This window comes from Pocillopora damicornis, chromosome 10 (assembly GCF_964200805.1).
Source record: "Pocillopora damicornis chromosome 10, jaPocDami1.2, whole genome shotgun sequence".
NCBI lineage: Eukaryota > Metazoa > Cnidaria > Anthozoa > Scleractinia > Pocilloporidae > Pocillopora > Pocillopora damicornis.
The window spans coordinates 22245046-22257916 of record NC_142679.1 but is presented as its reverse complement, the minus strand read 5'-3'; the positions used below and the strand labels follow the sequence as shown (position 1 = coordinate 22257916).

Here is a 12871-nt window from a genome sequence, read left to right as displayed (position 1 = left end):
CTCCTTGTGCTCAAGGGCAATATGAACCAACGCAAACTCCTTGTGCTCAAGGGCAATATGAACCAAGGTAGACAGGAAAGCTCGTATTTGAGCCACTTGCTTCTTTATCTTGCTACTTTCACCTTTAACTTCTTCCTCTAAAGTGTGCATAGGGTACCCTCCGAAAAAATATAGGAAAGGGTAGGGGGCAGTTGTACACACTAGAACTATGAAAAGGTTCTCTTTTCAATCTTGCCGCATAAGAAGAGACCCCTTTGATGGTTACAATGTGCCGGAAATATTAAACGCTTTATATAGTTGTGCCGCCAGGTCACCGCCGCTTTCAAGGCCCTCTACTGAAGTCTGCTGAGCCGGTCTATAAGCAAGCGCTCTTTTGCCGCCATTGTTGTCTTTGAGCGAGGCTCGCCGCCACAAATCGACTTGGAAACGAGGCGGCAGTTGCAATCCCATAATTTCAACGCGTCGCTTGCGCTTACACGAGGACAGCTCAGCAAAATGGCCGCGAAGATGGACAAAGTCGACATGTCTTTGGACGATATCATCAAACAGAACAAGAAAACTACAAGAGGAGGAAGGAGAGGACGTGGAGGAAGAGGTAGAGGGAGGGGTGGACCAGTAAGAAGTGGTAGAGGTCGCGGAATTACCAAGAATAGACCGACACCGTATTCAAGAGTGAGTGACAAAATATTTCTTCGAATTTCTATGTCGTTTCGACATTTTTGATATCACCGTTGCTAACTTGTTTTCTCTCTCTAGCCCAAACAATTACCAGACCGATGGCAGCATGATCTTTTTGATGGCGATAGTGGTTTCAGAGGAGGAAGGAACCGTAGCGGTGGTATTTCCACCGGCTGCAAACTTCACATTTCAAACTTGGATTTCGGTGTTTCAGATTCGGACATTCAGGTATTTGACGGTTTTTGTATTTCACTCATTATACCACAGATAGATCAGGCGATGTTTACTTGAGCGATAAACTTAGTTGAGAATGATACTTTCAAAATTGGCGTGAAGGAAGGGAGATAAAACATCAATATGCAAAATTTGAATTCGTACCACGACCTTTTTTCAACACATCACTTCATACAGCTCAAATAAAACGTCAAAGGAAAAAAAATCGTTAGGACACTATTATCCCAAACCCTTTGGTCCAGACTACTGGAAAGTTTTGCGAACTGATGAAATAACTAAAGAATTTTTGTACGAAACTCAAGGTTCGCTTCTGGTAATTTTTGGAAACTTGAAAATGTGCTTTGTTATTCTTGTTAAAATCTCTTTCTTGGCCCCTTTGATTGTTATGTCAGCAATCTTACAGATTTTACATCCGAAAAATTATTTGTGCGACTGATTGTCAATGAAATATTGGTGAATGACTATTGTTAAAGAAACAGACTCAAATAACATTACTTTATTATACATAAATTTGTGTACGTTTGACTTGTAGGAATTGTTCAGTGAGTTTGGAGATTTGAAGAAGGCCGCAGTCCATTACGATGTTTCTGGTCGATCTCTAGGCACAGCTGAGGTTATTTTTCAACGACGTGAAGATGCGCAGCGTGCCATGAAACAGTATAATGGAGTTCCTCTTGATGGTAAAATATTTTTAATTTTTATTCATTGAGGCTGGTCAGCAAATCCTGGCTGGTAAGACCTCATCGTGCAGCCTTCAGTGACGACTTGGCCATTGAATGGGTTTGGTTACTGTTAAGGCTCATTCTTTCCAACACATGAAAAGCTGCCCTACTTCAGATGTTCCTCAGCATGCCTCTCCAGGTGTCAAAACATGGCCTTGGGTTCATTGTTTCATTCAGGAGCCATCTTGACCCCGCTACAGCTGTAGCTTGCAATGGAGCCATTCTGAGTTTTTCTGGTAATACTGAAAATGATGTCTTCCTAGCTGCTTTGTTTGTTGCTGAATATTTTAACCCTGTAACTCCTATAGGTGACCAGGACAGAATTTCTCCTTACATTATCAATACTATGTTAAGCAGCAAGTGATCAGAATCAAGAAGAATATCAATTAGGGGATTTATTTGATCCACTGCCAAACTTTCCAATCTAAAATTGTAAGAATTTTATAGCAAACTGTAAGGAGAATTACTACTGAGATCTTGGGAGTGTTAAGGGTTAACCTACAGGTAATCTTGTGAGGAGCCATACATCTCCTGTTGTCAAACATTCTGAATGTAGTAGAGTTATGTCATAATTTCAATTTATTTGAAAGTGTAAGGTTTATTGTTATCATTTTTGTTTTTTGGTAATGACTGCTAATCATGGTGTTAAACAAGAGATGTGTGGCTTTTTCTGCTTCTTGTTGCAAAGTGAAACATTGCTTGCTTGTTATTTTGTTTTCATAAAAATATTGCTCATAAGTATGATTTATATTGCAAAGTGTTACCCCTTTGAGTGAACAGAAAGGTGTTTACTGAAATGAAAAAGACCTGTTCAACACTAAAACTCAATAATTACTTATTTCTTATACTTCAGTAGAAATTGCATGGAGTCTCTGCAATGAAAGCTGATGCACTCCTTTAACTTATTTTCATAGTGTATCAAATTGTGAAGTGCTCTTAAATATTTTTGTCTTTGTTGTAAAAATACAACATACAACTGGTGAAATATTTTAATTGCATGCGAAGGAATGGAGTGGCAGGTAGTAATCAGGAAGGCCAGGTTGTGCTTTTCATGCAGCCTAATCATCTGATGTTATTAGATAAATAATTGGTATTAATTTATAACACATATTTTACACTTTTGGTTGTGCATTGTAAGTCTTGTATTGCTTTTGTATTGTAGGAAGGGAAATGATTATTGAGTTGGTGACTGGTTCGTCAAATATTGGCAGTGGTGGTGGTGGAGGTGGTTTCCAAGGACAAGGGCAAAGGTACTGAATCATGAAATAGTGACCCATTTTTAGTTAATGCGTGTAAGAATTCTGAAGGATGTTGCCAAAAGCTAAATTGGTTTTATGTATAATTGCATTCATCTATAGAAGGCGCCAACAATTTAATCAAAGCAGAGGTGGTAACAGTAGAAGAGGCAGAGGACGTGGTAGAGGAAGGGGAGGAAGAGGAGGTGGCTCTCAAAAGGCTAATGTTACAGCAGAAGATCTTGATGCTGAACTGGATGCTTATCATGAAGAGGTTTGATTATCTCCCTTGAATTTCCTTGCTTGTGTTTATTTATTCTAGATATCATTGTATTGTGAAATGTGTTAAGGCAACATGTGAGGCTAGATTTTGTTTCCTTTTTTAAGCTCTTAAATATTTACGTTGTGATCTGTCTTGCTTTAATACTTTGGTGAAATGAAGTATTTTTGAGGGAAAACTTAAATACTTTTGTTCTTTGATATGCAGGGAGATGTAGACATGGATGATGAATAAGCAAACTTTCATCTCTCTCAAGCATGGATACATACTTAAGAAACCAGACCTAAAACACGGACATTGGAGATTAAGCTCTTAAATATTTGCCAGTAAACATCTTGTTAACATATATGACACTATCAAATTGCTTTTTCAATTAATAAATTGTCAAAGCAATGTCTGAATTTTCCAAAATTAATATTCTTCATGTCTTTCAGCCAAGGTTTTACTTTTTTTTATGTCACTTGTCACTTATCTGCAATGTAATGTTTGGATACTTCAGGTAGTGAAGCCTAATCTCAGTGCTATTGTCTTGTTGTTAAAGGAGAAACTTTTAAGAAAGTGTCATTTTGATGAAGACTTTGTGATAAATTTGTTTGATGCTACTTTGTTCACAAGAACTTTAATGAACAAAAGTTATTGTGTATTGAAAAGTCACAAGTATTTTTAGCAAGTTTGGCCAGGATTTGTTTCAGTCATATAGTTCAATTTCTCATGAATATCAAATCCATACTTCTTTAATAATTAGTGTCCTCCAAGAAAAGAGTTGAACAGTGCCTTTGAAGTTTCCTTAATTTCTGTTTAGACTCCACATTTATAAGGATGTTAATGTTGTTAAGGGAAACACTTGTCAAAACAATTTTTTAACCTTGTTAAATAAATGTAGATATTTGCTTGTGCAAATTTTGTCTGATTGCTTTTCAACTGTAATTTGTCACACCTGTAGAACATTGTAAAAGTTTGTCTAATGTACATGACTTGGAAAAGAGAGTTGATAAGTGCAGCACTGAAGTGAATACAATGAAACTTTTATTCAACTAGACCATGTCATGGATTTATTCAGACTTTAAGGGCTTTGAAGATACAATGTATAGGTGGTCAAGTTTCTAATGCAGCTGTTTAGAACTTGTCGTACTTATGAATTAACATCCTGTTCATTGTAAGCTTATTCTAGTCAACATTTCAAGTTTAAGTAGTTGCCTTAAGTTATAGATCATTTTTATTTTTCAATCAGTGACCTATTGAAGTGGAATATTTTAATAATCTGATTTTTGAAGTTCCATTAGATCAAATTTGTTGTGATGTGTTAGATAAAAGTAATGTAATTCATGTACTTTCTCAGAGGATGGGAATTTTTAGTGTGAAATAAAGTGTTGTTTGTAGAAAATTTTCTCAGCATTTGAGTCACTGTGCTCATTTGGATGCTCTTGTGGGAAGGTTTAATTAACCCAGTATGCCTGAGGAGGTTGATAAACCTCTGGCTCTTGGATTCTGAGCCCAATGTCCTTGCATTTAATATGTAACAATTGAATTGATTTGAACTGTCACAATGTCTGAGCTAGAGAAAAATAAATTGTTGTAATTGATAATTCAAAATCAGTCGTCCATGCACTGAGATTTGCCTGCAGCAGCAGTCAGTTTTTCACATGGTGCTACTTGTGTACCAGCTTTGTCATTAATGCAGGAATTAATTTTGTCAGCCTGAATTTGTAGTTTATGCACTAGTAAATCTTGAGACCTCCACACCCTTACTTCAGTATGGATATCCTCCATACTGTTTTCTACATATTTCCCAAGGTGCTAGCAGGGCAAATTTGGGTAACAATCAAGCGCTTCTTTAGTTGGTGATCATTACCTCTGTTCTTGTAAGCTTAAAGTGATTTAGGGGTGATAGTATTCAGGGAGAAATTAGATGCTAGTTATTTTTTGGGGATATCATGTCATGTTCCTCTACGACAAAGAGGTAAATGTTCGAGAAGACCCAGAGTTGAGTTTGCCTGTGAACAGTAATGACCAGCGGTATTCCATATTAGGGATGTAACTAATTATTACCTCGTTCAAAATGGCTCCAAAATATAAAAGTTATGATTACTGGAAACACGCTCTTAAATCGCCTAAATATATTGTGGCTCCGATGGTTGATCAGTCTGAGCTACCATGGCGACTGCTGAGCCGCAGATATGGCGCACAACTGTGCTACACTCCAATGATTCACGCCGGTCTATTTGTGAAGGACGCGTTTTACAGAAGGGAATCTTTTCAGACATGTGAGGAAGACAGGCCTTTAATTGTTCAGGTAGAATTCTCAATGCTGACTTATTTCACTGGCTTTTAGTTCTATAGTTGAAGCTATTTGCAAATCCATGCATTATTATGTTCCTTAACAAGAAACAAATGCGATGTAGTTGTTTGCATATTGGAATCAGCTGTTTTATTGACATGAAACCTACTAGATTGGTATTGTTTAAAGTACCGATCAGACCCAAATTCTAAAACATTCCCAAGACCTCATCTGGTATTTTGTTCGTATATTTCAAGTAAAATGCAATGATATACGATATACGCGAAAATTTCAAACGTGATTCAGCTCAAGTTTACAATGCCTTTTGTAATGGTTACTCGTTACTTTTCATTATCTTGTGAGTTTAAATTCTGTTATATTTTATTGCAGTTTTGTGCTAATGATCCAGAAATTTTCCTTCAAGCTGCAAAGTTAGTAGAACCTTATTGTGATGGAGTTGACCTGAACCTTGGCTGTCCACAGATAATAGCAAGAAGAGGTATACATATACAGGAACTGGCTGTACACTGCTGATACAGTGGACAGATCAGAAGTGGAAAGTCAATTTAAACTGATTGTTGGTTGTCTTGCTACCATAATTCTGGGAACTTTTCAAAGAAGTCTCAAATGTTGAGAAAGTTTGACTCAAACAACTTATAAAAATAAAATTAACTTTTCTATGTTTGTTTAAATCTTTTAGGTTGCTATGGTGCATTTTTACAAGATAAATGGGAATTGATAGCATCCATGGGTAAGATTTCACCAGTATGTCTGTGTGTCTGTTGAAATTTAATTTTTTCTTCCTTTGTACATATTTGGCTTTGTTGTCTTTGCTGCTGTTGTAGTTGTGATAAAAGATAATTTTGTGTCAGGGTTAAAAAAGGGGATAACAGGAGTTGAATGTGTTTTATTAAGCAATTAATGCACCATATTATAGGGATCTCATTGCCTTAGAGAGTCCAAATAGCAGCTATTTACCATACATATCAGAGTCTCTTCTTTGAAATAAGTAGTATATGCATGTATCTAATGGCTCTGTTTTCAGTTGAGAATATTCCTTACTTTTATTTTTTGATTTTAGATCTAGTGCATCTGTCTTGCATATTTTATATTTTATTTTCATATTTAAGAGTGCATGTTTAATGTTTGAGTTGTACTTTCCTTTTCAGTGAGCCTACTCAATGAGAAGCTTTCAATTCCAATAAGTTGCAAAATCCGTGTGTTTGATGATTTGGATAAAACTTTGGAATATGCAAAAATGTTAGAGAAAGCAGGCTGTCAGGTAATGCTTGAACTTTGTTCTCAAAATCTTTAATGCAAGCTGTACTTGCCCATCAAGAGATATTCCCCTGGGCTAGGTTGTTCAAAACATATTTAACTTAAGCTGGGGTTGGCGTAAATTTTTAATTTACTTTTATAGCTCTGCAAAGGGATTTCTTTTTACTTTTTCCTGTCAGTTTTAAGTCATATTGAGATAAAAACCAACAAACCTTTGCCCTTATACACACTTTCTACATGAAAAATTAAAATTAAAGGTTGACTTTTGTTACTTCAACATTAACCTCCTTCAAACAACCTGGCCCTCAACTAAAAGGACCTGCAGGTTTTTAATTATCTCCATCAACCATCAGCATGCATTCTCTAAAAGAAGAAAAAACCCACCTGACCTAATGACCAATCTTCTTTCCCAACTCAGGTTAAAATAAACATATTTTATCATAATTATGATCTTCTATATTCCACTCGGGCCTTTAAAAGTCTGCTGCAATTTTGTTAGATTACCTAGAGTAATAACTATTGCATGTAATTCTGGGTATATTTTGGACTGCAGATTACAGATTGATTGGTTTAGAATTCATTTCTTCAGGCTACAAAATACAGAAAGAAGATTGCCAAACTTGTACTAACAGATTTTACACTTCAGGCTGACCCCTGTCTATTTTTGTAGAACTCAATTTGTAAACTGTGCAACCTGCAGATGTCGACTTTTTAAGTGCAGTAGCACACTGTGACTTTATGCAGTGTTGAATAAATTATATCAAATATTTCATTTTTACTTGACTTTGACTTGTAGCTGCTGACAGTTCATGGTCGCACAAGGGAACAGAAGGGACCCAATACTGGTCTTGCCAATTGGGATGTTATTAAAGCAGTAAAGTTAGTGGAAATTAATTTAAATGTGTTTTTGTCTCTGATACTTGCAACACTCTAGTGACAAAGAGGCTAAAGGCTCTAGTGACAAAGAGGCTAAATTCAGAATTGATTCTAGAAGACAAACTTTCTCCCAAAACTTTGCACACATAATTCTTATCTCTTATTTAACAAAAATTATGATTTTGATTGATAGAGAAACTGTCTCAATCCCTGTGTTTGCCAATGGAAATATTCGCTATTTGCAAGATGTGGAGAAGTGCATGGAATGTACAGGAGTAGATGGTGTAATGACAGCAGGTTGGATTATTTTGTTGTGGCTCAGTAAAATAGATTTTAAAAATGTTAGTTTACTTTTTAGTTACAAAACAAAGTGATGACTTATGACTGTACATAGTCTCTCACTCCAATGGGCAAAACCTGACTTGACTCGTTTGGATCAATGGTAAATTGTAGTTGTGTCTGGTGATGATGCTCTTATTTTTGATGATCTACTTTGTGAAAGGTGATACAGAGGTTCAGTTTGTGTGCTTCTGCATTTTATGTCGTACTGAAGAAATGTAAAATGGTTTCCGTGTTTACATAGCCTGATGTAAACACACGGGAGGTTGGGAGAACACGAGATAAGCGTAGGAAACCAAGACGCGAAGCGGAGTGGTTTCCAGCTTATTGAGTGTTCTCCCAACCTCCCAAGTGTTTAGATCAGGTTATGTAAACATGGAAACCATTTTACATTTCTTCAGTACGACATAAAATGCAGAAGCACACAAACTGAACCTCTGTATCACCTTTCTTTTATAAAATAACTAATGAAAGAGGAATGAAAACCATGTTTACATATGCTCATGTAAAATGGTTTTATGGCCAATCAGAGCGTGTGTACTATTTGAATTATTTAATAAATGGTGGATGTTACTTTGAATGTATCTTAAACTAAGAACTCTTCAGTTTAAAACCTCTTTATATAAGGAACGGTTGTGTCATGTTTTTTTTTCCTTTTTTGTTGTAATTATTTGAAGTATGTTGAATGAATTCAAAGGGTAAGTATGCTTTAATGATTGTGATTCCAGAGGGTAATCTCAGCAATCCAGCACTCTTTAATGGTGAACACCCCCCAGTATGGGACATAACCGATGAGTACCTAGCACTGGTAAATGAACACCCTTGTCTGTTGTCTTACATCAGAGATCATCTTTTTAGGATGTGGCGGATCATGTAAGTACAAGTTGTTCAATGAAAATGTGAGGAATGTTTTAAATAAATTTTATGTTTCTCTTGTTATAATGTTGAATATTGAGCCTGGGCAAAACTAGAGTTTACCTCAACCTTAGTGTCTTAACCAATGCGCAACAGGCTTTAGTTCAATGCTCAAGAGTGACTCACATATAGTTTCTCCTTACACTGTTGCCCCTGGATCACACCTCAAGGTAATGACAATAAACAAATTGATCACTTACTAAAGAAGCTTTTGTGTCAGCGTCTGGGGAAAAGCATGGAGAATATGCCTATTGATGTTAGGATGGAAAGGACTAAGAAACACCACTTAAAAAGCTGAAGAATTTTTACATTTGGGTTAGGGTACATACATTTTTCCCAAAATCCCTCCAACTTTACAGACCCCTTGTAACCAGTTGCAGTGTTGTTAAGAAGTCTTTTTGATGTTTATTGAAGAAGCTTTGAAATACAATTGAATTAAATATTAATAATAATCATTGTTGTTCAAAATTATTCTACCAATGAAATATTATATTAGAAATGTACATATATTATCAATGTTAAACAGTCTATCTTTTAAATAGGTTAGTAAATATGTAAAATGGTATAAATTTAAAGTGGCTTCCCCCTCATTTCTACTCCTTGCTGGCCATAAATGTTACTTCTATATACACAGTATACCATGATTAGGCTAAAATCCTTACACAAGTGAACTGTACCACAACTTCAACCAACTAATGGCTACTATGCACTAGGTTCTTGATAAAGTGTAGTTTTTCAATTTTCTTTTAGTAGTTTCTCAAACAGTTTATTCTTCTCAATATATTCACTAATTCATGTGCATGTTATGATAAGAAGCAGAGAGTGAAAAATATTCTGGTGTTGAATACACAGGTACATGTGATAACACCAGCATCTAGAGAAAATGGGTTCTTCACAATAAGTTGTAAAACATCACCTGCAGTGTGACTTATGCTTCTAACTGTGTTCTCAGTTAAGAGAACTTAGGATTTGCAGTACTCAAAACATCACTTGCTTATCAAAGGGGAAAGATTCTCCCCAATTAAATATTTCAAAGAAACTTCAGATGTTTCAGTAAAAAGGATTGTAAGACAGCTGAAGATATTTGATTTCAGGGAAGCTTTGATCCAATGAAACTACTCCAATTTTGCGCTAACTTTTTAAACTAATCAAGATATCTAGCAAACAAGGCAATGCATGAACGTCAAGTTTTCCTGTCTTGAAAAGTAATTTCTCATAGATCAAGTTTTGAGAAAATTTAAAGAGTTATTTTTTATTTAATGAATTATTGCCTGTAGGCAAAATATTACAACTACCAGCATCAAGTTAGCCCAGGTGGTAGGGCCTGTATTGCATCGATCCTCGTGACAACAATCTATTTTGCAAGCCCAGCCATGACTTTTGCATTCTTTGTTGCTGCAATAACTTGCAACTGCACAGTGCCTTGAGTACTGCAAAAGAAGAGTTCCATTTATGTATCCTTTGTTAACTTCCACTTTGGCGCAAACATCGTCATCCTCTTCGCAAACGTGTAGAGTTCTATCCTTATCACAGTCTTTCCACGAAGTTTCGGCATAACAGGTGTAGCATTGTAGACTTGCAGTTGGACCTGTTTAAAAAAGTCGTTATTATTTCTATGTCTTCAAAGTGTTGTTAAGCAAAGTCTACTGAACGACTGTTAGCCCATTTGCTTTCCGAACCCTTTTGCAAGAAGGATTTTAATAGACGCGTAAAACGATCTCATATATTTACGGTGAATTAACAGGATCGAGTCGCCCTGAAATTTAAGATGAATTCAACTAGAAATGCAGTCAATTACAACTGTTCTGCTATCAGGGAACCTACTCTGGATACTGAACCTTGAAACCCTGAACTTAACTGAACCCTCTTCCCATCAGTCAGAACGAAAAAAATATCCAGGACTGGTAGAGTTAACAAGCAGTTTAGACAATCATTCACGAGGGTCATTTGTTTCCTCAGCTGCAAAGTCATTTGTTTTCTCAGCTGCCTCTGTCATGCCGTGAATTTCAATCAATCTATCTAAAATTAATTTGTTTCGTGTGGCTATCAAGTTAGTAGGAAATAGGCTTCAGATGTAAGAAAGTCATAAAAATTATAGCACTTTAGTATAAGTTTATATTTATAAGTATTAGTTTATATTTAGAAGTATTAGTTTACCAAGAACGCCGCGAATATGTCTATTGAGTAAAACACTTTTTGTTAATTCGAGAATTCACTTCAACAAACTCATTTGACATATTTTATGAGAATTGACAGAAAACTCAATTAACTCAAACTTGTTGTCTATACTCAGAAAAACAACAGCTTTTAAGACATGCTAAAACTCGAAAATGGCTTCATTTACAATGTCTCCTCTATTTGATTTCCAAAGAACACCTTATTTGTCCTTAAGTCTTTTTCACAAAATATAACTGATCGCTAAATATCTCTTATTTAAGCGATTAAAATCGGTAATCACTCGTGATGTAGACAGGGATATTCTTCGTGAAACGGATGGATAATTGAGCTTGTGTGTGACCTTGTGGACGTCACACAATCGCCTGTTTACTCGTAGATTTCCAGTAACTTTTCACTCTAACAACCTTCCTTGAAGTGGTTTTCCATCTCTGCCACGCGAAGTTTTTCTCTTAAACAAAGTTTACATTTTACTTTTAAGTTTTTACTTCATGGGCGGAAAAGTCAGTTCCGCTCTCGAAAATGAGATTTAAAAGCCGGTTTTGTTAATATTCATGTACCTTGCTTGGCAGAGTAACGTAATATGCTAATACAAAATTGCAACAAAACCATCTTGAAATGAGCGATAGTTTCGCGTGAGGTGGCAAAGGACTATCGGAAATAAAACACAATCAACCATATCAGGAATCGACATTGTAGACTCTTAATTTGATTCAATTCAATCGGTAATTAAGTGTTATTGATCTCAGCTTTCTCTACTTCGTCGAACATGCTTACCGGAACTTTTCAGCTGTTAAATTTAGCGAGGCGAAATGATTTTGTTAGTCTAAATCACAGTTATATTTGTGTGAAACACGTTTAATAGCGAGAAAAGTAGAAGTTCTTGGCACACCTACCTGCGATACTTTCATTCTTGAGAAAAGATGAGAGGATGAAAACGGCGAGAAATAGCTTTATCCCTCTCCACGATTCCATTTCCACTCGTTTGAGTTCTATTCCTGCTTAGGGTAAAATATCTGACTTGCTGATACAAGAACCTCAATTCCTGGCCTCGCTGTCCTCTGAACTAGTTCAGTTCTGAGCGTGAATGTGCAAGTTCTTACGTCCAGTGAAATATGAGCCTCTTCTGAGCTCGTAATTAGTTTTAACGGGTTGCGTGATTATAACTGTAACTTGAGATGTTTCAAAAACTCTGCGCCATTTGCAGATTTCAAGCGCTTTTCAGTTGAAATCGCGAAGATTAACTACGGCAACGCGATTGTGAGCAGTAGATGAACATGTCACTTTCTTTCATCCAAGGCAGTGTATTTTCAATTTCAGTGATCCATCACATGTGACAGCTGTTGCCAAGTTTTAATTTTATCTGCCGTGATGAAACTCCATGTTTCCGGTGTGTTCACATTTTTTTCCTGTTGGTGCACAAATCTACCTCATGCTGTTGAAGCGCGTGAGTTTGAAGGGTGCTCGATCAGCATGACTAGAAACATTTCAACTGTGGGAAGGAAATTACGTGTATTAAAGTGGCTCATCCAACTAATCTGAACAATGGTCTCCTGTCAGGTTGTGCGCTTTTATTGCGGTTTCTTTTATCTCTCAGTGTTCGCTTGACTTCTCTTATGGCACAGTTCGAATCATATGTTTTTAGAAATTTTTGAAAAGTTTGTATATTTCTCGTCTTTTTTCCTCCTTACTTCGTAAGTCGATATTTTTGGCAAGGTTAATTCACGCCTTCTTGTGCTATCCTCAGTTAAGCCAATCGTTTGATTATGATTAGGTTTCCTTTTTTTCTTATAATGATAATAGTGACGCGGAAACTACCGAAAATGAAAATTCGGTTTCTCGATGGATTGAACCTCTCAGA

General features: G+C 36.2%; 3 protein-coding genes across 3 annotated transcripts in view; 2 read left to right on the top strand and 1 right to left on the bottom strand.

The window, feature by feature from the left end:
• Nucleotides 1-474: 474 nt before the first annotated feature.
• Nucleotides 475-4533, top strand: LOC113671482 (THO complex subunit 4-A). The gene is made up of 6 exons (XM_027187692.2): nucleotides 475-672; nucleotides 757-906; nucleotides 1445-1592; nucleotides 2797-2884; nucleotides 2993-3143; nucleotides 3357-4533. The coding sequence occupies exons 1-6, from the start codon at nucleotides 496-498 to the stop codon at nucleotides 3381-3383; spliced, it is 741 nt and encodes a 246-aa protein (XP_027043493.2). The 5' UTR covers nucleotides 475-495; the 3' UTR covers nucleotides 3384-4533.
• A 627-nt stretch (nucleotides 4534-5160) lies between these two features.
• Nucleotides 5161-12871, top strand: part of LOC113671443 (tRNA-dihydrouridine(16/17) synthase [NAD(P)(+)]-like) — a 28204-nt gene continuing 20493 nt past the window's right edge. The window contains exons 1-7 of the mRNA XM_027187640.2: nucleotides 5161-5442; nucleotides 5818-5926; nucleotides 6128-6178; nucleotides 6597-6709; nucleotides 7502-7584; nucleotides 7775-7878; nucleotides 8649-8793. Coding sequence (XP_027043441.2) covers nucleotides 5209-5442; nucleotides 5818-5926; nucleotides 6128-6178; nucleotides 6597-6709; nucleotides 7502-7584; nucleotides 7775-7878; nucleotides 8649-8793 — 839 coding nt within the window. The 5' untranslated portion in view covers nucleotides 5161-5208. The remainder of the gene's footprint in view (nucleotides 5443-5817; nucleotides 5927-6127; nucleotides 6179-6596; nucleotides 6710-7501; nucleotides 7585-7774; nucleotides 7879-8648; nucleotides 8794-12871) is intronic.
• Nucleotides 9216-12772, bottom strand: LOC149039414 (uncharacterized). Its single transcript, XM_089185516.1, has 2 exons — nucleotides 11907-12772; nucleotides 9216-10423 (listed from the first exon to the last, which is right to left on the bottom strand). Exons 1-2 carry the CDS (start codon nucleotides 11983-11985, stop codon nucleotides 10092-10094), a joined length of 411 nt encoding a protein of 136 aa, XP_089041642.1. The 5' UTR covers nucleotides 11986-12772; the 3' UTR covers nucleotides 9216-10091.

Bases quoted from the DNA above. Each gene is read 5' to 3' on its own strand.
- LOC113671482 (XM_027187692.2), top strand. From the start codon at position 496: ATGGCCGCGAAGATGGACAAAGTCGACATGTCTTTGGACGATATCATC. The intron at 907-1,444 runs GTATTTGACGGT...TTTGACTTGTAG, and splicing joins TTTCAGATTCGGACATTCAG to GAATTGTTCAGTGAGTTTGG. The intron at 1,593-2,796 runs GTAAAATATTTT...TTTGTATTGTAG, and splicing joins TAATGGAGTTCCTCTTGATG to GAAGGGAAATGATTATTGAG.
- LOC149039414 (XM_089185516.1), bottom strand. From the start codon at position 11,985: ATGGAATCGTGGAGAGGGATAAAGCTATTTCTCGCCGTTTTCATCCTC. The intron at 10,424-11,906 runs GTAGGTGTGCCA...TTTTTTAAACAG, and splicing joins CAAGAATGAAAGTATCGCAG to GTCCAACTGCAAGTCTACAA.